The sequence below is a fragment of the Oncorhynchus mykiss genome, chromosome 18, assembly GCF_057628025.1.
Source record: "Oncorhynchus mykiss isolate SJ-2025 chromosome 18, ASM5762802v1, whole genome shotgun sequence".
In the NCBI taxonomy this organism is placed as follows: domain Eukaryota; kingdom Metazoa; phylum Chordata; class Actinopteri; order Salmoniformes; family Salmonidae; genus Oncorhynchus; species Oncorhynchus mykiss.
In genome coordinates this window covers 23,429,590-23,450,000 of record NC_143039.1, presented here as the reverse complement: position 1 = coordinate 23,450,000, position 20,411 = coordinate 23,429,590, and the positions used below count along the sequence as shown (strand labels likewise).

Here is a 20,411-nt window from a genome sequence, read left to right as displayed (position 1 = left end):
GTCCATCATCATGTCCTGGATCTTTTACTATTTACTCCTTCTCTCTTCTCTGCCTCCCAGCTCAGCCCAGGTGTAGTTAGTGATGGTGTAGTGAGTGATGGTGTAGTGAGTGGGGTAGTGAGTGAGTGGAGTAGTGAGTGAGTGGTGTAGTGAGTGATGGTCTAGTATAGTGAGTGGTGGTGTAGTGAGTGATGGTCTAGTCTAGTGAGTGGTGGTGTAGTGAGTGATCATGTAGTGGTGTAGTGAGTTAAGGTGTGGTGAGTAAAGGTGTAGTAAATGATGGTGTAGTGAGTGGTGTTGTGAGTGAAAGAGTAGTGAGTAAAGGTGTAGTGAGTGAAAGTGTAGTGAGTAAAGGTGTAATGAGTGATGTAGTGGGTAAAGGTGTAGTGGGTGAAGGTGTAGTGGGTAAAGGTATAGTGGGTGATGTAGTGGGTAAAGGTGTAATGAGTAACGGTGTAGTGAGTGGTGTAGTGGGTAAAGGTGTAGTGAGTAAAGGTGTAGTGAGTAAAAGTGTAGTGAGTAAAAGTGTAGTGGGTAAAGATGTAGTGAGTAAAGGTGTAGTGAGTAAAGATGTAGTGGGTAAAAGTGTAGTGAGTGAAAGTGTAGTGAGTGATATAGTGGGTAAAGGTCTAGTGAGTGATGTAGTGGGTAAAGATGTAGTGAGTGAAGGTGTAGTGAGTGAAAGTGTAGTGAGTGAAAGGTGTAGTGAGTGAAGGTGTAATGAGTGAAAGTGTAGTGAGTAAAGGTGTAATGAGTGATGTAGTGGGTAAAGGTGTAGTGGGTGATGTAGTGGGTAAAGGTGTAGTGGGTGATGTAGTGGGTAAAGATGTAGTGAGTGAAGGTGTAGTGAGTGAAAGTGTAGTGAGTGAAAGTGTAGTGAGTGAAAGGTGTAGTGAGTGAAGGTGTAATGAGTGAACGTGTAGTGAGTAAAGGTGTAATGAGTGATGTAGTGGGTAAAGGTGTAGTGGGTGATGTAGTGGGTAAAGGTGTAGTGGGTGATGTAGTGGGTGATGTAGTGGGTAAAGGTGTAATGAGTGAAAGTGTAGTGAGTAAAGGTGTAATGAGTGATGTAGTGGGTAAAGGTGTAGTGGGTGATGTAGTGGGTAAAGGTGTAGTGGGTGATGTAGTGGGTAAAGGTGTAATGAGTAACGGTGTAGTGAGTGGTGTAGTGGGTAAAGGTGTAGTGAGTAAAAGTGTAGTGAGTGAAAGTGTAGTGAGTGATGTAGTGGGTAAAGGTCTAGTGAGTAATGTAGTGAGTAAAGGTGTAGTGGGTAAAAGTGTAGTGAGTGAAAGGTGTAGTGAGTAAAAGTGTAGTGAGTGAAAGTGTAGTGAGTGATGTAGTGGGTAAAGGTCTAGTGAGTGATGTAGTGAGTAAAGGTGTAGTGAGTAAAGGTGTAGTGAATAAAGGTGTAGTGGGTGAAAGGTGGAGTGAGTGATGTAGTGAGTAAAGGTGTAGTGGGTGATGTAGTGAGTAAAGGTGTAGTGGGTGATGTAGTGAGTAAAGGTGTAGTGAGTGATGTAGTGAGTAAATGTGTAGTGAGTGATGTAGTGAGTAAAGGTGTAATGAGTAAAGGTGTAGTGAGTGAATGTGTAGTGAGTAAAGGTGTAGTGGGTAAAGGTGTAGTGGGTGATGTAGTGGGTAAAGGTGTAGTGGGTGATGTAGTGGGTAAAGGTGTAATGAGTAACGGTGTAGTGAGTGGTGTAGTGGGTAAAGGTGTAGTGAGTAAAAGTGTAGTGAGTGATGTAGTGGGTAAAGGTCTAGTGAGTGATGTAGTGAGTAAAGGTGTAGTGGGTAAAAGTGTAGTGAGTGAAAGGTGTAGTGAGTAAAAGTGTAGTGAGTGAAAGTGTAGTGAGTGATGTAGTGGGTAAAGGTCTAGTGAGTGATGTAGTGAGTAAAGGTGTAGTGAGTAAAGGTGTAGTGAATAAAGGTGTAGTGGGTGAAAGGTGTAGTGAGTGATGTAGTGAGTAAAGGTGTAGTGGGTGATGTAGTGAGTAAAGGTGTAGTGGGTGATGTAGTGAGTAAAGGTGTAGTGAGTGATGTAGTGAGTAAATGTGTAGTGAGTGATGTAGTGAGTAAAGGTGTAATGAGTAAAGGTGTAGTGAGTGAATGTGTAGTGAGTAAAGGTGTAGTGGGTAAAGATGTAGTGGGTAAAGGTGTAGTGGGTGATGTAGTGGGTAAAGGTGTAATGAGTAACGGTGTAGTGAGTGGTGTAGTGGGTAAAGGTGTAGTGGGTAAAAGTGTAGTGAGTAAAAGTGTAGTGAGTGAAAGTGTAGTGAGTGATGTAGTGGGTAAAGGTCTAGTGAGTGATGTAGTGAGTAAAGGTGTAGTGGGTAAAAGTGTAGTGAGTGAAAGGTGTAGTGAGTAAAAGTGTAGTGAGTGAAAGTGTAGTGAGTGATGTAGTGGGTAAAGGTCTAGTGAGTGATGTAGTGAGTAAAGGTGTAGTGAGTAAAGGTGTAGTGAGTAAAGGTGTAGTGGGTGAAGGTGTAGTGAGTGATGTAGTGAGTAAAGGTGTAGTGGGTGATGTAGTGAGTAAAGGTGTAGTGGGTGATGTAGTGAGTAAAGGTGTAGTGAGTGATGTAGTGAGTAAAGGTGTAGTGAGTGATGTAGTGAGTAAAGGTGTAGTGAGTGATGTAGTGAGTAAAGGTGTAATGAGTAAAGGTGTAGTGAGTGAATGTGTAGTGAGTAAAGGTGTAGTGAGTAAAGGTGTAGTGAGTAAAGGTGTAGTGGGTGAAAGGTGTAGTGAGTGATGTAGTGAGTAAATGTGTAGTGAGTAAAGGTGTAGTGAGTAAAGGTGTAGTGAGTGATGTAGTGAGTAAAGGTGTAATGAGTAAAGGTGTAGTGAGTGAATGTGTAGTGAGTAAAGATGTAGTGGGTAAAGGTGTAGTGAGTAAAGGTGTAGTGGGTAAAGGTGTAGTGAGTAAAGGTGTAGTGAGTGAATGTGTAGTGAGTAAAGCTGTAGTGAGTAAAGGTGTAGTGAGTAAAGGTGTAGTGAGTAAAGGTCTAGTGAGTGATGGTCTAGTCTAGTGAGTGGTGGTGTAGTGAGTGATAGTCTAGTCTAGTGAGTGGTGGTGTAGTGAGTGATCAAGTAGTGGTGTAGTGAGTGAAGGTGTGGTGAGTAAAGGTGTAGTAAATTATGGTGTAGTGAGTGAAGGTGTAATGAGTGATGTAGTGGGTAAAGATGTAGTGAGTGAAGGTGTAGTGGGTGAAAGTGTAGTGAGTGAAAGGTGTAGTGAGTGAAGGTGTAGTGAGTGAAGGTGTAGTGAATAATGGTGTAATGAGTAAAGGTGTAGTGAGTGAAAGAGAAGTGAGTGAAGGTGTAGTGAGTAAAGGTGTAGTGAGTGAAAGTGTAGTGAGTGAAGGTGTTGTGAGGGAAAGTGTAGTGAGTGAAAGTGTAGTGAGGGAAAGTGTAGTGAGTGAAAGTGTAGTGAGTGAAGGTGTAGTGAGTGAAAGTGTAGTGAGTAAAGGTGTAGTGAGTGATGTAGTGAGTAAAGGTGTAATGAGTAAAGGTGTAGTGAGTGAATGTGTAGTGAGTAAAGGTGTAGTGAGTAAAGGTGTAGTGAGTAAAGGTGTAGTGGGTGAAAGGTGTAGTGAGTGATGTAGTGAGTAAATGTGTAGTGAGTAAAGGTGTAGTGAGTAAAGGTGTAGTGAGTGATGTAGTGAGTAAAGGTGTAATGAGTAAAGGTGTAGTGAGTGAATGTGTAGTGAGTAAAGATGTAGTGGGTAAAGGTGTAGTGAGTAAAGGTGTAGTGAGTAAAGGTGTAGTGGGTAAAGGTGTAGTGAGTAAAGGTGTAGTGAGTAAAGGTGTAGTGAGTGATGTAGTGAGTAAAGGTGTAATGAGTAAAGGTGTAGTGAGTGAATGTGTAGTGAGTAAAGATGTAGTGGGTAAAGGTGTAGTGAGTAAAGGTGTAGTGAGTAAAGGTGTAGTGGGTAAAGGTGTAGTGAGTAAAGGTGTAGTGAGTGAATGTGTAGTGAGTAAAGCTGTAGTGAGTAAAAGTGTAGTGAGTAAAGGTGTAGTGAGTAAAGGTCTAGTGAGTGATGGTCTAGTCTAGTGAGTGGTGGTGTAGTGAGTGATAGTCTAGTCTAGTGAGTGGTGGTGTAGTGAGTGATCAAGTAGTGGTGTAGTGAGTGAAGGTGTGGTGAGTAAAGGTGTAGTAAATTATGGTGTAGTGAGTGAAGGTGTAATGAGTGATGTAGTGGGTAAAGATGTAGTGAGTGAAGGTGTAGTGGGTGAAAGTGTAGTGAGTGAAAGGTGTAGTGAGTGAAGGTGTAGTGAGTGAAGGTGTAGTGAATAATGGTGTAATGAGTAAAGGTGTAGTGAGTGAAAGAGAAGTGAGTGAAGGTGTAGTGAGTAAAGGTGTAGTGAGTGAAAGTGTAGTGAGTGAAGGTGTAGTGAGTGAAGGTGTTGTGAGGGAAAGTGTAGTGAGTGAAAGTGTAGTGAGGGAAAGTGTAGTGAGTGAAAGTGTAGTGAGTGAAGGTGTAGTGAGTGAAAGTGTAGTGAGTGAAGGTGTAGTGAGTGAAAGGTGTAGTGAGTGAAGGTGTAGTGAGTGAAGGTGTAGTGAATAATGGTGTAATGAGTAAAGGTGTAGTGAGTGAAAGAGTAGTGAGTGAAGGTGTAGTGAGTAAAGGTGTAATGAGTAAAGGTGTAGTGAGTGAAGGTGTTGTGAGGGAAGGTGTAGTGAGTGAAGGTGTTGTGAGGGAAAGTGTAGTGAGTGAAAGTGTAGTGAGTGAAGGTGTAGTGAGTGAAAGTGTAGTGAGTGAAGGTGTAGTGAGTGAAAGTGTAGTGAGTGAAGGTGTAGTGAGTGAAGGTGTTGTGAGGGAAAGTGTTGTGAGGGAAAGTGTAGTGAGTGAAAGAGTAGTGAGTGAAGGTGTAGTGAGTAAAGGTGTAATGAGTAAAGGTGTAGTGAGTGAAGGTGTTGTGAGGGAAGGTGTAGTGAGTGAAGGTGTTGTGAGGGAAAGTGTAGTGAGTGAAAGTGTAGTGAGTGAAGGTGTAGTGAGTAAAGGTGTAATGAGTAAAGGTGTAGTGAGTGAAGGTGTTGTGAGGGAAGGTGTAGTGAGTGAAGGTGTTGTGAGGGAAAGTGTAGTGAGTGAAAGTGTAGTGAGTGAAGGTGTAGTGAGTAAAGGTGTAATGAGTAAAGGTGTAGTGAGTGAAGGTGTTGTGAGGGAAAGTGTAGTGAGTGAAAGTGTAGTGAGGGAAAGTGTAGTGAGTGAAAGTGTAGTGAGTGAAGGTGTAGTGAGTGAAAGTGTAGTGAGTGAAGGTGTAGTGAGTGAAAGGTGTAGTGAGTGAAGGTGTAGTGAGTGAAGGTGTAGTGAATAATGGTGTAATGAGTAAAGGTGTAGTGAGTGAAAGAGTAGTGAGTAAAGGTGTAGTGAGTGAAGGTGTTGTGAGGGAAGGTGTAGTGAGTGAAGGTGTAGTGAGTGAAAGTGTAGTGAGTGAAGGTGTAGTGAGTGAAAGTGTAGTGAGTGAAGGTGTAGTGAGTGAAGGTGTTGTGAGGGAAAGTGTTGTGAGGGAAAGTGTAGTGAGTGAAAGAGTAGTGAGTAAAGGTGTAATGAGTAAAGGTGTAGTGAGTGAAGGTGTTGTGAGGGAAGGTGTAGTGAGTGAAGGTGTTGTGAGGGAAAGTGTAGTGAGTGAAAGTGTAGTGAGTGAAGGTGTAGTGAGTGAAAGTGTAGTGAGTGAAGGTGTAGTGAGTGAAAGTGTAGTGAGTGAAGGTGTAGTGAGTGAAGGTGTTGTGAGGGAAAGTGTTGTGAGGGAAAGTGTAGTGAGTGAAGGTGTTGTGAGGGAAAGTGTTGTGAGGGAAAGTGTTGTGAGGGAAAGTGTAGTGAGGGAAAGTGTAGTGAGGGAAAGTGTAGTGAGGGAAAGTGTAGTGAGTGAAGGTGTAGTGAGTGAAGGTGTAGTGAGTGAAAGTGTAGTGAGTGAAGGTGTTGTGAGTGAAAGTGTAGTGAGTGAAAGAGTTTTACACACTCACATAAAACTACTTCCCTCACATCTCTCCTCAATCACATCCAGACATCTGTAATGTTTCAGTTTCTACCTGTCCAGCAGATGCTGGAGTGAAACAACCTCCGGCGTGTGTGTGTGTGTGTGTGTGTGTGTGTGTGTGTGTGTGTGTGTGTGTGTGTGTGTGTGTGTGTGTGTGTGTGTGTGTGTGTGTGTGTGTGTGTGTGTGTGTGTGTGTGTGTGTGTGTGTGTGTGTGTGTGTGTAACCCTCTCCCAACATGTGTGTCTGTGGGTGGTGGGATAGGCAGAAGATATATTTCCATTCTAATGAAATGAATGAATAAAGTATCTGTTCTATTCTAATCTCTCAGACTCTAGGCAAATGCAGACATCTCCGTCGTGGTCCTATGAGCAGTCCTACCCCTACCTGGGTCAGATAACCACGCCCACCGTCCACTCAACCACGCCCATCTCACCCAGCCGCTCCTCCCTCAGTGACCTGTCCAGCCGCCTCTCAGGTAACACACAAACACTCATTCACCCACTGCCGACTGCCTGTAGTGTTCTCTTACCGTCATCGGTCTCTCTCATTCACTTCCTGCTTCCACTCTAACCTCTAACCCCTGACCTCTCCCCCTACAGGCCCTGACCTCACAGCCTTCAGCGACCCCCGTATGTCCCTGGATCGCCCGTTCTCCTCCCTGACCTCACTCCCTGACAGCCGCTACCCTGACCCGCGCATGCACTACCCTACTGGGGCCTTCACATACACCCCTACCCCTGTATCCAACGGCGCCATCGGACTGACCATGGCAACCACCCCTGCTGGGCGTTACCACACCTACCTCCCCCCGCCCTACCCCACAAACGCCCCCCAGGGCCAAAGTGGACCGTTCCAGGCCGGTTCCTCTCCCTATCACCTGTATTATAGCACGGCAGCTGGGTCCTACCAATTCTCCATGATGGCGGGGGGAGGCGGGGAGCGGTCTCCTCCGAGGATATTCCCTCCCTGCACCAACGCATCCACAGGCTCCTCCCTCCTGCACCCGTCTCTGCCAAATCAGAGCGAAGGGGTGGGGGTGGAAGCGGAGGGAAGTCACAGTAGCTCCCCTACCAATATGGTACCCGAGGCCGTATGGCGGCCATATTGAGCACGGCAGCGGGGTTGACAAATGATTGACGGACTTGCTGACTAATTGGAGTGGAGAAGGGGCTTTCACGGAGCGTTCCTATTGGATCATTAGAATGATCAAGGAACAAATTGAGGAAGGAACAGAAACAGGGTGCCATTTTACACCGAGGAGCATGCAGCAGCACTGAACTGAAAATAATTCAGCTTTGTTTTATAAAAGGATTGTTTGCCATGGTTATGATTGTTGTTGGTATTATGAATTACTCTTGGCCAAAAATACAATGGGTGATTTTTATGTGCCACAGGCACTCCCCTCCTATCCCACCTCCCCTTGTCCCTCCGCCCCCTCTCCTCCCTTATCCCACCTCCCCTTGTACCTCCTCCCCCTCTCCTCCCTTATCCCACCTCCCCTTGTCCCTCCGCCCCCTCTCCTCCCTTATCCCACCTCCCCTTGTACCTCCTCCCCCTCTCCTCCCTTATCCCACCTCCCCTTGTACCTCCTCCCCCTCTCCTCCCTTATCCCACCTCCCCTTGTACCTCCTCCCCCTCTCCTCCCTTATCCCACCTCCCCTTGTACCTCCTCCCCCTCTCCTCCCTTATCCCACATCCCCTTGTACCTCCTCCCCCTCTCCTCCCTTAGCCCCCCCCCCTTGTACCGCCTCCCCCTCTCCTCCCTTATCCCACCTCCCCTTGTACCTCCTCCCCCTCTCCTCCCTTATCCCACCTCCCCTTGTACCTCCGCCCCCTCTCCTCCCTTATCCCACCTCCCCTTGTACCTCCTCCCCCTCTCCTCCCTTATCCCACCTCCCCTTGTACCTCCTCCCCCTCTCCTCCCTTAGCCCACCTCCCCTTGTACCTCCTCCCCCTCTCCTCCCTTAGCCCACCCCCCCCCCCTTGTACCTCCTCCCCCTCTCCTCCCTTATCCCACCTCCCCTTGTACCTCCGCCCCCTCTCCTCCCTTATCCCACCTCCCCTTGTACCTCCTCCCATATCCCACCTCCTCTTGTACCTCCTCCCCCTCTCCTCCCTTATCCCACCTCCCCTTGTACCTCCGCCCCCTCTCCTCCCTTATCCCACCTCCCCTTGTACCTCCTCCCATATCCCACCTCCCCTTGTACCTCCTCCCCCTCTCCTCTCTTATCCCACCTCCCCTTGTACCTCCTCCCCCTCTCCTCCCTTATCCCACTCTCCCCTTGTTCAAAATGGAGAGAGTGCTGTTAATGTAAATGATGGCCAGCCAAGATCTGTGTCTGTTCTGTCATGTTTGTATTGGTTTATGGCCGTGATATTGTCTGCACTGATCTACAATCAGCACTGTTATTCGATTCACAATGGTTAAGGGTAGGAATTTACAGGGAATGCTGTACCCAGTTCAGTGCTTATGGACATTGTACTGTCACACCAAAGTGTAACAGGTCATTTTCTTTATGATTCCTTAATTTATTCTCTTACAATACATTTTTGGTTGTACTGTGTGTGTGTGTGTGTGTGTGTGTGTGTGTGTGTGTGTGTGTGTGTGTGTGTGTGTGTGTGTGTGTGTGTGTGTGTGTGTGTGTGTGTGTGTGTGTGTGTGTGTGTGTGTGTGAAGGAACAGATAAGGCCTACATTGCCACATGGTTCACCTCATAGTTGTAAATGGTCTTTAAATGTAAATGACGACATTGTCCATGTTTGATGACATCATTGCCTCCCACAAAGGTATGTCACAGCAACATCCAATACACCTTTTCTCACATTTAGTTGTACTTTATGAATATAAATATTGTTGTAAAGAAAATAAAACCAGTCTTTTTGTATTTTCTCTAAATCTCTCTCTCCCACAATCTGTCTCAATCTCTCCCTTTCCCTCTCTCGTATTGAGCTGAAGGGAAAGGGACTTGTTGGCACTGGAATCTGTGCCAACATTCGCCCCCCTCCTAAGCACACACAGCCTTATGCTATTCCTGACCCAGGAAGAATTTACACAGGCAACCAGACAAGCCCTGGCCTGCCCTCTCTGCCACTCTACGTTTCCAGAAAGACAAACGCAACCTTCACTAAAATACACACTGATATGGGCGCATAGACAGACATCCACAAAGACTTCTGAAATATACTGTAAATACACAGACATGGCCACTCTCTCTCTCTCTCTCTCTCTCTCGCTCTCTCTCTCTCTCTCTCTCTCTCTCTCTCGCTCTCTCGCTCTCTCTCTCTCTCTCTCTCTCTCTCTCTCTCTCTCTCTCTCTCTCTCTCTCTCTCTCTCTCTCACACACAAACACAAACTGACACACAGATAGCTGAATAAAGGCGAACCTGTCCAGACAGTGGGTACACAGAGCGTGGCTGTTAGGTCTGTGTTGTAATCCTTCTCCAGGACTCAGGCCAAGGCCTGTAAAACCACACAGTCTCCAGGAGAAGAGGGCAGTGGGGTGGAAGAGACACAGAAACACAGTCTATGATAATATAATACACCACTATTCACTGTCAGTCTATAGTATAGCCTATGATATTCTTTATCCAAAACCAAGGAGTTCATCTAGGTATTTATTATGTGTTCCAAGCAGGTTTCAAACGGATTAAAACCCATAACTCATGTGTTGCAACCTACCTATAAACCAACTGAATCATCTACTTTGACATGTAACAAAGAATCCACAGACAAATAGGTCTATTCCTCATAACTTGGTTAGGGGAACCTTATCATAAATCAACATTCAATGAGTATAGCGTCTCGTAATGAGGCCCACATACTTTGTGGTGGTCTTATGAGAAACAGGCCAAACTTGATCTACGTATGGCTACCATGTCACGTTGATCTTCCTTTGAGGAAGTGTAGATCGGTGATTAAATTATAGTCCCAACTTTATCATCAGGGACGCATACTTTCCGTTGCTTTGTTTGAAGTTTCACCAGGGGTGTATTCAATCAGCCGACTCTGTGGCAAACCGTTTATTAAACGGAAGCAACGGAAATACATTTTCTAAACGTTTTGAAACTGTTTAGACTAATGATTACACCCCTGGTTTGTTTGACAATGCTCGCACATGTCCAGGTCAGTGAAAAAGACCTGTATACAATTACAGGTGCACTAAACCCTCAAACCCACCTTATTATAGTCCGTGTTGATATAGGGTAGTTTTTCCGATAGGCGTAGCCTACAAGCCAGATGTACTGTTGAGGGGAACAGGAGAACACCCACCGCCATCGGGAACGTGGGGAACGAATTAAACTAGTTTATCCCCGTTGATATTGGCAACCTATGAGCGTGACATACTCAATCACAAGGAATAACCTGGAAAGTGTCAGCTTTGCTGTTAGTCATGGCAGGCCCGAACACAGACACAAACATATGTGGATGTCTGTGTGTTGAAGTTCAAGGCCCACAACAATCAATTACTCCTACTAACCTTGGGATACTTTTGAGACGGCAAAAGTACTGTCTTTCCACCCAAATGACAGCACAAATAATCGATTGACAAATTCGCTAATCCTTGAAAACCGTTAAGAATCACTGACGGGCAGTTTCATTGAGTTCGGTTCAGCTATGAACGTGATTGATCACCAACAGTAATGATAAACGCTGAGAAATGATCGCTAACAGGAATTAACATACATACTATTAATCACTTTGACAAGAGGGAGAGAGGGGTCGAGGGGACCGCTGATTGTTGCTCGGACATAATGCAGATGAGAAAATCAAGAAATGAAAACATGTATTGAAAATGACATACACATATCTTATGGATATATATTTTGTAATAATTAATTAAGCATAACAGGATATAGGATATAATTTTAATGTCTGAAGAAACATAAATTATATTGATTTGTTTTCCCGGCAGATTTAGAGAATCAGTGGCTTTATGCGATTGCAAAATTGATCTTGCAGTTATAATTCTAGCCAGAAGATGGCGCCAAAGCATCTGAATTGTTGTTTGACTCGAAGCGCGCCGGCGTAACTTGAAACTCCTCCCCTGACATTTTAGCGGGACTCTGACGTTCCACTCACGTCGCGCGCTAAATTTGTTTTGTGTTGAAGTATATTCAAGGAAAAACAACACAGAGGGGTATCGGACGCACACAACTAATTTAAACGCCTTTCTTCTTGTTGTTTTCGGACTAAACTTGTTTTACATTATCCTTACAAAATGTCACAACAAGCTGGTTACTCACCTAGTTTCAAAAGACCAGCTGAAATCCTGCGAATGCGGAGGAAGAGAGCAAGGAGCGAGGGTGTCAGTTCTGGCGGCCGAGGCGCGATTTCCAACCCGTGTGAGGGTGCCTCTATATCCGCCGTTCGACCATTCTCCCCAGGACCCCTGTTCGGCCAGGGTCGCTCTGGAGGGGGAGTGAAGCGGAGAAACCCATTTGCTAGCATCGAGAACACCTTCAGCAGCCCAGCGAAGAAGAAAGTCTTTATTTACACTGATGACGACGCCGACTCGTCGGATTCTGTGAAACCGGGCGGCTCTGCAGGAGTGGAGGGAGAGAAGTCACCAACAAGAACACTGCCATTTAGTGAACGACTTCTCCAGGCAGAAGAACTAAGCAAAGACGTGCCTAGCAAGGTTTGATAGTGGCACACGTTTATACATTGTTTATCACGTTATTATTGTTGTTGTACAATCTAGCTTGCTACTGTACCTAACGCTAGCAGACTTGTATTATTGTCCAGCAAACTACAGTAGGACAGAGGTAACGTTAGAGGAGGTAAATGCAGTGTTAGCCAGCTAACTACTGTGCACAGTTGACAAATAGCTTTATCTGTCAAAGCATCGCACCTCATGGTGACTTCACACCGCTGTTTTTGTTCTGATCTTTCTCTATTTTCTCTCTAACAACAGAAACCAACTTCTCTGTCTGAAGACGACTCACTGTTTGAAGATGAGGATTTGTTCCAGGAGGAGAGAACACCCATACTGAAGGTGAGTTCTATTAATTTCTCTATTCTCTTACTCCTTATGGACATGTCTCCAACTCCATTCTTGGAGAGCTACCAAAAGCCTGTTACAATCATAGCTATCTACATTATAGACAGGCTGTGGACTAGCTGGTGTGCAGGCTTTTATTCCATCCCATTCAACTATTCATGGCTACAGACTAATGTTAGGGGTTGTTTTGGTATTTTGTGAGTCAACATTTTATCTTGTGTGTGTCAGAGTCCCCAGGCTGGTGCAGTAACCTCCATAGCACCCCCTGCGTGTGTGGAGTACCCTGCAGACTGGAGCCTGAAGACGCGTCTCCTTTTCACCTCCCTGCTCCCCTTCTCCTGGGCTGTACAGCCCAGAGCTACAGAGGAGGCCCAGGGTCTTACCCAGCACTGTAGAGGACAGTACACCACTATACCACAGAGTATACAGGTACTGTTATACATGTTATACACAGACACACCAATGGCAACCCCAAGGCAAAGGAGTACTGGTACCTGAGGAGCTTTACTAGCAACACAAATATATTGTACTCAGTCTGTCTCTCAAACTCTGATACTCACTTCTCTGTGTTCCTCCAGGACCCTCGGACATCTGCTGAGCTACGATGTGGGTTCCAGCAGTGTCTGCAGTTCTGGCAGCACCCGTCCCTGTCCTGGCTCTCTCTGTTCCCCCGGATAGGAGCAGAGAGAAGCTTCACTGGCAAGAACGTCCCCTGGGCCCAGGACATGGCACTTCAACAGAGCCTCATGAGTGAATGGTGAGTGGGCATCAGTGTGTGTGTATTATTTCAAAAGCTTTAAATGATCTTAAACTAAACTCCCCTCTCTCTCTCTCTCTCTCTCTCTGTCTCCCTTCCGCTCTCTCCCAGGTCAGTGAGCCTGTCTTCCCTGTACAGTCTATTGAAGGCCAGACTATGTCCATATTTCTATGTGTGTTCCTACCAGTTCACTGCTCTTTTCAGAGCCTCAGGACTGGCGGGGAACAGCAACATCACTGCACTACTCACCCCAACCACCAGGGGGCTCAGGGAGGCCATGAAGGCTGATGGTGAGCTACAAGATACAGTACATCCTTCAAGTTTATTATGTCATATGCACAGGATACACACATGGTGTTTACAGTCCAACGAAACGCTGACCTGCAGGTTCCCTCTCAATAATGTGACAACAGTAAGAAGTAAACAGTAAATCTAATAGAATAAACATTTAGCATTGGTATAAATACAGGAAGTCACTCAACAATATCATGTAGAAGTTTGTTATTAAACATTTATATATGGATATTCTAATCTTGATAGTAAAACATTTTCTGTCAAATACCTGTGGTTGTAGGTATTGAGTTCACACTCCCCCTGCTGGAAGAGAGGAGGAAGAGCAAGGAGCAGGGATCAACCGCACACAACCAGGAGACAGATGGAGAGGAGGAGGAGACACAGTCTGAAGCCAGTGACAAGGAAGACGATGATGATGACGATGGTGGGTTTTCCTGGCTGACGGAGATGGGAGTGCAGGATAAGATTAAGAAACCAGACAACATCTCCATCAAACTGCACAAAGAGCGCAACTCGGTGTGTTTAGACCACAAACCAGAGTCTGTAGTCTGTGTGTCAGGAACGCACACCTTCACTCTCATCAACTTCCTCATCAACTGTAAGAGCCTGGTGGCAGGGGCTGGATCACAGGCAGGCCTGCCCCCCACCCTACTGGCCCCTACAGCCTTCAGAGGAGCTACGCTACACTCACTCAAGGTGAGACACACACTGCTGCAGACTGAAACCATCTAAGGAGCCTTACCTCCCACATTTCAATTTTCGAATGGAAATAACAAAAACTAGAAATGGAAAGTTTCAGAAGAAACGTTGCTGTGTCTAACAGAAATTACAAGCATGTTGCCTTGTGTGTAATTGTCAGGCGCGTAGTGTGAACGTGAAGACCCAGGTGCGTGCTGGGTACCAGGATGTGTGCAGTCTAGAGGTAACGGGACCCATAATGCCTCATTCTCTCCACGCCCTGACCCGCCTGCTTCGGCCTGCTCAGAGAGGAGGCTTCAGCACCGCACTCTACACACACGAACCCACCGCTGTCCTCAACACACACACCACCACCAGGGAACAGGTCAGTCACACACACACGAACCCACCGCTGTCCTCAACACACACACCACCACCAGGGAACAGGTCAGTCACACACATACAAACCCACCGCTGTCCTCAACACACACCACCACCAGGGAACAGGTCAGTCACACACACACAAACCCACCGCTGTCCTCAACACACACCACCACCAGGGAACAGGTCAGTCACACACACACAAACCCACCGCTGTCCTCACACACACCACCACCAGGGAACAGGTCAGTCACACACACACGAACCCACCGCTGTCCTCAACACACACACCACCACCAGGGAACAGGTCAGTCACACACACAAACCCACCGCTGTCCTCAACACACACCACCACCAGGGAACAGGTCAGTCACACACACACAAACCCACCGCTGTCCTCAACACACACCACCACCAGGGAACAGGTCAGTCACACACACACACACCACCATCAGGGAACAGGTCAGTCACACACACACAAACCCACCGCTGTCCTCAACACACACCACCACCAGGGAACAAGTCAGTCACACACACACAAACCCACCACCGTACCAAACACACATGACAACACTGTAACGGACTGGTATAAAGCCTCATCAGTTGATCTCCACAATTCAAAGTTAAATCACAATAAAAAATCATTTGTACTTGTTTGTTTATATCCTTCTCTTCCTCCCTGCCTCTCTCCCTCTCCCAGGCTGAGCAAGCTGTAGAGCTGGATGGATGTGGTCTTCATTCCAGCACCATCCAGCAGCTCCAGGAGCCCTCTACCTTGGGGATACCTCCCCTCAGACAGCTCCATTTGAACAACTACTCCTACACATGGAAGTCCTGAGAGGAACTCACCCTGCCTCTATCAGAATGCCCAGAGAGCACTGCTAGGCTACGTCCCAAATTGCACCCTTTTCTCTTTATAGTGAAATGCTTTTGACCGGAGCCCAATAAAGTAGAGCACTATATTGGAAATAGGGTGCCATTTGGGACACAGCCTAGATGCCTTTAGTGGACCGTACCATTCCTACACTGCTGTATACTTACTGTCAATATCTGTCTGAATAGCCTGTCCACAAACTCCTGGTATGCTGGCAATTGAAGTTTTACTAACTCCCTGTCCCCTGGACTTACAACCCAATGACATATGGGAAATGAAGTTTTTGTACATGTAAAATTCCTGGATTTGCCATAATGAGTTGGATTTGGCTAAAGACTTGCTGATGATTTTAGACCCTGCCCTAAGATGTTTTTGTTTTGAACCATTTTTTTTATTCCTGTTTTAAGAGCTTCTATTTCAACATAATTGTTTTATATTAATGACGTTACATCTCTGTACTGGTGACATTTTATTGGATTAAATTAATTTGTCACATGATTTTTCTGCTTGACTTATTTTTTTCCCCCATGACTGTTATAAACTTAACGTCGAAGTCTAAACCTTGAAAGGTTTTGATAACCTTATTTTTTTCCCCTGATTTGCTCATGAGGAGAATAGTCAGTCACAGTGTGGTGTCTTGGCAGCAGAACCACTGTGCACTGACTCTCCTCCAGCTAGAGTTTCATGTTCTGTTAATGGGAAGCCGATCTGGGCTGCATCCAGGAGAACACAACGTTCTGAAAGCTGCAGATAGAAATGGATTGTATAGAGCTGACATGATTCCCTTCTACGTGTCACGCAAGAGCATGTCTATTCTATACTGAACAAAAATATGAATGCAACTATTTCAAAGATTTTACTGAGTTACAGTTGATCTAAGGAAATCGGTCAGTTGAAATAAATTCATTAGGCCCTAATCTATGGATTTCACATGACTGGGAATATCTGGGACTGTTGGTCACAGATCCCTTAAAGGTAGGGGCGTGGATCAGGAAACCAGTCAGTATCTGTGACCACCATTTACCTCATGAAGCGCGACACATCTTTGCATAGAGTTGATTGTGCCCTGTGGAATGTTGTCCCACTCCTCCTCAGAGGCTGTGCGAAGTTTCTGCATATTGCTGGGAACTGGAACACGCTGTCGTACACGTCGATGCAGAGCATATGCTCAAAGAGTGACATGTCTGGTGAGTGCAGGTCATGGAAGAACTGGGACCTTTTCAGCTTCCAGGAATTGTGTACAGGTGGACATGGGGCTGTGCATTATCATGCTGAAACATGAGGTGATGGCGGCGGATGAATGGCACGACAATGGGCCTCAGGATCTTTCCACGGTATCTCTGCATTCAAATTGCCATCGATAAAATGCAATTGTGTTCGTTGTTTCTGCCTGCCTGCCCATACCATAACCCCACTGCCACCATGGGGTACAGTGTTCACAACTTTGAAATCAGCAAACCGCTCTGGTGGACATTACTGGAGTCAGCATGCCAATTGCATGCTCCCTCAAAACGTAAGACATCTGTGGCATTGTGTGGTGAAACAAAACTGCACATTTTATAGTGGCCTTTTATTGTCCCCAGTACAAGGTGCACCTGTGTAATGATCATGACGAAATTCTCACTAACAGGGATGTAAACAAATGTGTGCACAATATGAGGGAAATAAGGTTTTTGTGCATATGGAACATTTCTGTGATCTTTTATTTCAGCTCATGAAACATGGGACCAACACTTTACATGTTGCCTTTATATTTTTGTTCAGTGTACACAGTACGTTGCTATAAGAATGTTTTGAAAACGTTTGAGCCCACTGATCTGCATAGCTGCATCTTAATGAGTAAATAGGAGCATGGCTATAGATGAACTACACTTGTGAAATAGGTGTAAAAGTTAAATGGTGCAAATTGGCTACCTTTATGCACCAGATGTCCAAATTAACAGGATTGATAGAGGGGGTTTATGACCAAACACTGGACTGGATACTATCAATTTATGTTATAATAATCCAAAATTCAGTCTTGCCTTGTGCTCCTGTAAAGGTTATTATAGTTTTGTGGTTTTATATTCATTTTTTGTCTCGGTTTTCAGATCCACTTTACTAGTTTTTATTTAGTTTGTTTTCACAAAAACATTTCTACATAGTTTTAATATTTTTTTGTTTCAGTTTTAGTGTTAAGCTTACTGTATGCTTCCCAGTCTAAACAGTTTGTGTGCATATTTTATGTCAAGCCAGGGTAAGCCTACACAAAACAGCCCTCATTTTAAGTTTTTCTAAAATCCCCTATGAGAGAAATTAATGGTGGAAAAACGAGGGGGCTCTATCGGGTGGTTGGATTAATATAAATTAAATAATAGCTCATAATGTGAGTCCTGACACAGACATCTGCTTCTCACGGTTAAAAAAAGAGGACATCCTCTTGCCAATGGCTGAAGTCTAACGCGTGTGCAGATCCATTTCTGGCGGTTCGTTGTTTATCTTGCCAAGATAACCAGTTATTCTGTTAGAGCACCCTTCACGGTGACTTGTTCTGTTGCCAAAGTTAATAATCGAGACGATCAAGCAGACTTTTTATTTTTAGGCTCGTGAGATCAGCGACATCCACCCGACCCTGAACGGATTATCGTATCGATTTATTGATTGGCTATGAGTGGGATTTAGGCTACATTTCCAATATATTTTAAACACTTTTTTTTACCAGACCTAATACTCTTGTAATAACTTAATTGTTTCTCTCCAGATGTATTCTATAAAAATAAAAATATTTGTAATTTTTGTAAAAAAAATAATATAGGTGATCAAGGGTAGACATCTTGCAAGATTATTTTTTTTAGGCTTCTTGGTGATTTTGACGTCAGTCCAAACTGGTGAGTTTCTTGAGACCTAGGCTACTCTCTCTCAATTATATGAAACTCATCAATAAACATTCTCTATTTTCCAAAGGCTTGTGTCATTATTTGTTTAAAACTAGAGATCTCTGCTATACCTCTGCTCTTTCTCCTCTCTCTCCCTCAAACTTTTTCCCATCCTTCATCCCTCTCTCACCCCCCCCCCCCCCATGTCTGTGCCTACCTTCTCCCCCGTGTATGAGCTGGAGGTGGGGTACAGAGACAATGTCACCCTGCCCTGTAACTTTTCCTCCTACCTCGGCCAGGAGGATGAGGGGGAGGTCCGCTGGGAGGCCATGGGGCAGGAGGTGGCCTCTATGGAGGTTGGGAACATCCTTGGTGAGGCCAGATGGGACGACGGGGCCAAGGGGGTGGAGGTCAAAACGACACTGGGGTTCTCTTCCCGGGTGGAATTCCCCCCAGCAGAGATGATGAGAGATGGAGACTTCTCTATGACCATCCAGGAGACAGTGCTGAGCGATGAGGAGATGTACGAGTGTATCTGGCTGGACCGCAAGACCATCTCTACGGTCTGGCTCAAGGTTCAGGGAAGTCTGTTTTCAGGCTTTCCCATTCAGAGCCGCATTCTGTGGTTGGTGAAGTCGACCAGCGGCCATTTTGGGTGTACCATTTGGAATGTTTGATTATCTTAATTTATGCTTATCACATCCTCTCTCATCCCTCACTCTTTTCTACTACTCTCCATCCATTCTCTCTCTCAGAGCCCGACCCTCCACGCTCTATCACGCTGTTCATGGGAAGCCCGGTCACTCTGCCCTGCTACAGTGTCATCCCCAAGACCCAGCCCACCAGCCAGATCTACATCCAATGGCTGAAGGACAATGTGGAGATCATGACCCTTAACCCTGGCCCAGACGACAAGGGACCTAAGGAAGAAGACCTCCGTCTCTCTCTCCCACCCAACAACCTGCTGGAGAATGGTGACCTGTCCTTGTTTATCTACAAGACGGAGCTCAAAGACCAGGGAGTCTATCGCGGCTTCTACAAGTCCAGGGGCTTCGAGGACCCTAAGAGTGGGATACCAGAGGGTGTCTCTCTGACCATCCTAGATCCATACACTGACCTATATAATTTAACAGGTAGGCCTACACACACTGACCTATATAATTTAACAGGTAGGCCTACACACACTGACCTATATAACTTAACAGGTAGGCCTACACACACTGACCTATATAACTTAACATGTAGGCCTACACACACTGACCGATATAACTTAACATGTAGGCCTACACACACTGACCGATATAACTTAACAGGTAGACCTTCACACACTGATTGACATTGAGTTTGTTCTTTAATTTGTGCTCCTTGTTTTTGAATGTGAGCGCTAGTAACATAGATTTTTCAGTGTTTTTCCCTTTTGTAACACAGGAACAGAGAATGTCACCAGTAGCTCAGACTTCAGTGGGACTAGCGGTGACAGTGAGAACCCAATAACATTCTTCACTTTGGTGACCCAGATAAGGAGGATATGCAAGGTACTGTACAGGTGTTGCAACGTTTGAAAGCTATTTTCTCCCCAATGCTTATTATTACTTATTGTTTTCATTATTGCTGGGACATACTGGTAACATTTCATTACATCATTACAGTGACATCATCTGAGCCAATATTAGTGCAGACTGATTCAGATCTGGGTCTATCAGGTGACTCTCGGCCAATCAATTACATCAAATGATAATTCATTCAGGACTAGTAACTTTTTAAAGTGTATACAGTGCATTCGTAAAGTATTCAGACCCCTTTGCTTTTTCCACATTTTGTTACGTTAAGACCTTACACTTATTCTAAAATATATTACATTCTTTTTTTTTCATCAATCTACACACAAAACCCCATTATGACAAATTGAAAACATGTTTTTAGACATTTTTGCAAATGTATAAAAAAACAGAAATAGCTTATTTACATAAGTATTCAGACCCTTCGCGATGAGACTTGAAATTGAGCTCAGGTGCATCCTGTTTCCATTGATCATCCTTAAGATGTTTCTACAACTTGATTGGAGTCCATCTGTGCTAAATTAGATTGATTTGACATGATTTGGAAAGGCAAGCACCTGTCTATAAGGTCCCACAGTTGACAGTGCATGTCAGAGCAAAAAACAAGCCATGAGGTCGAAGGAATTGTCCGTAGAGCTCTGAAAACGGATTGTGTCGAGGCACATTTCTGGGGAAGGGTACCAACAAATGTCTGCAGCATTGAAGGTCCCCAAGAACACAGTGGCCTCCATCATTCTTAAACGGAAGAAGTTTGGAACCACTAAGACTCTTCCTAGAGCTGACCTCATGGCCAAACTGAGCAATCGGGGGAGGACAGCCTTGGTCAGGGAGGTGACCAAGAACCCGATGCTCACTCTGAGAGAGCTCCAGAGTTCCTCTGTGGAGATGGGAGAACCACCAGGAAGTACAACCATCTCTGCAGCATTCCACCATTCAGGCCTTTATGTTAGTGGCCAGACCGAAGCCACTCATCAGCAAAAGGCACCTGACAGCTCGCTTCGAGTTTGCCAAAGACACCTAAAGGACTCTCAG

The 20,411-nt window shown here is 45.3% G+C and overlaps 2 protein-coding genes across 10 annotated transcripts in view; both read left to right on the top strand.

The window, feature by feature from the left end:
• LOC110495653 (runt-related transcription factor 1) overlaps positions 1-8,875 on the top strand; it is a 53,882-nt gene extending 45,007 nt beyond the window's left edge. For 5 of the 9 annotated variants that reach the window (XM_090207872.1, XM_036951989.2, XM_090207873.1 and 2 more), the window contains 2 exons: positions 6,308-6,454; positions 6,579-8,875. In XM_090207872.1, the coding sequence (XP_090063998.1) occupies positions 6,308-6,454; positions 6,579-7,087 (656 nt within the window). In that variant the 3' untranslated portion in view covers positions 7,088-8,875. The remainder of the gene's footprint in view (positions 1-6,307; positions 6,455-6,578) is intronic. The other 4 variants (XM_090207876.1, XM_090207875.1, XM_090207874.1 and 1 more) reach the window with 2 other exon arrangements.
• A 2,144-nt stretch (positions 8,876-11,019) lies between these two features.
• On the top strand, positions 11,020-15,463 carry LOC110497059 (protein downstream neighbor of son homolog). Its single transcript, XM_036951988.2, has 8 exons — positions 11,020-11,618; positions 11,895-11,975; positions 12,210-12,410; positions 12,560-12,738; positions 12,850-13,028; positions 13,313-13,728; positions 13,892-14,095; positions 14,792-15,463. Exons 1-8 carry the CDS (start codon positions 11,199-11,201, stop codon positions 14,927-14,929), a joined length of 1,818 nt encoding a protein of 605 aa, XP_036807883.2. The 5' UTR covers positions 11,020-11,198; the 3' UTR covers positions 14,930-15,463.
• Positions 15,464-20,411: the final 4,948 nt, after the last annotated feature.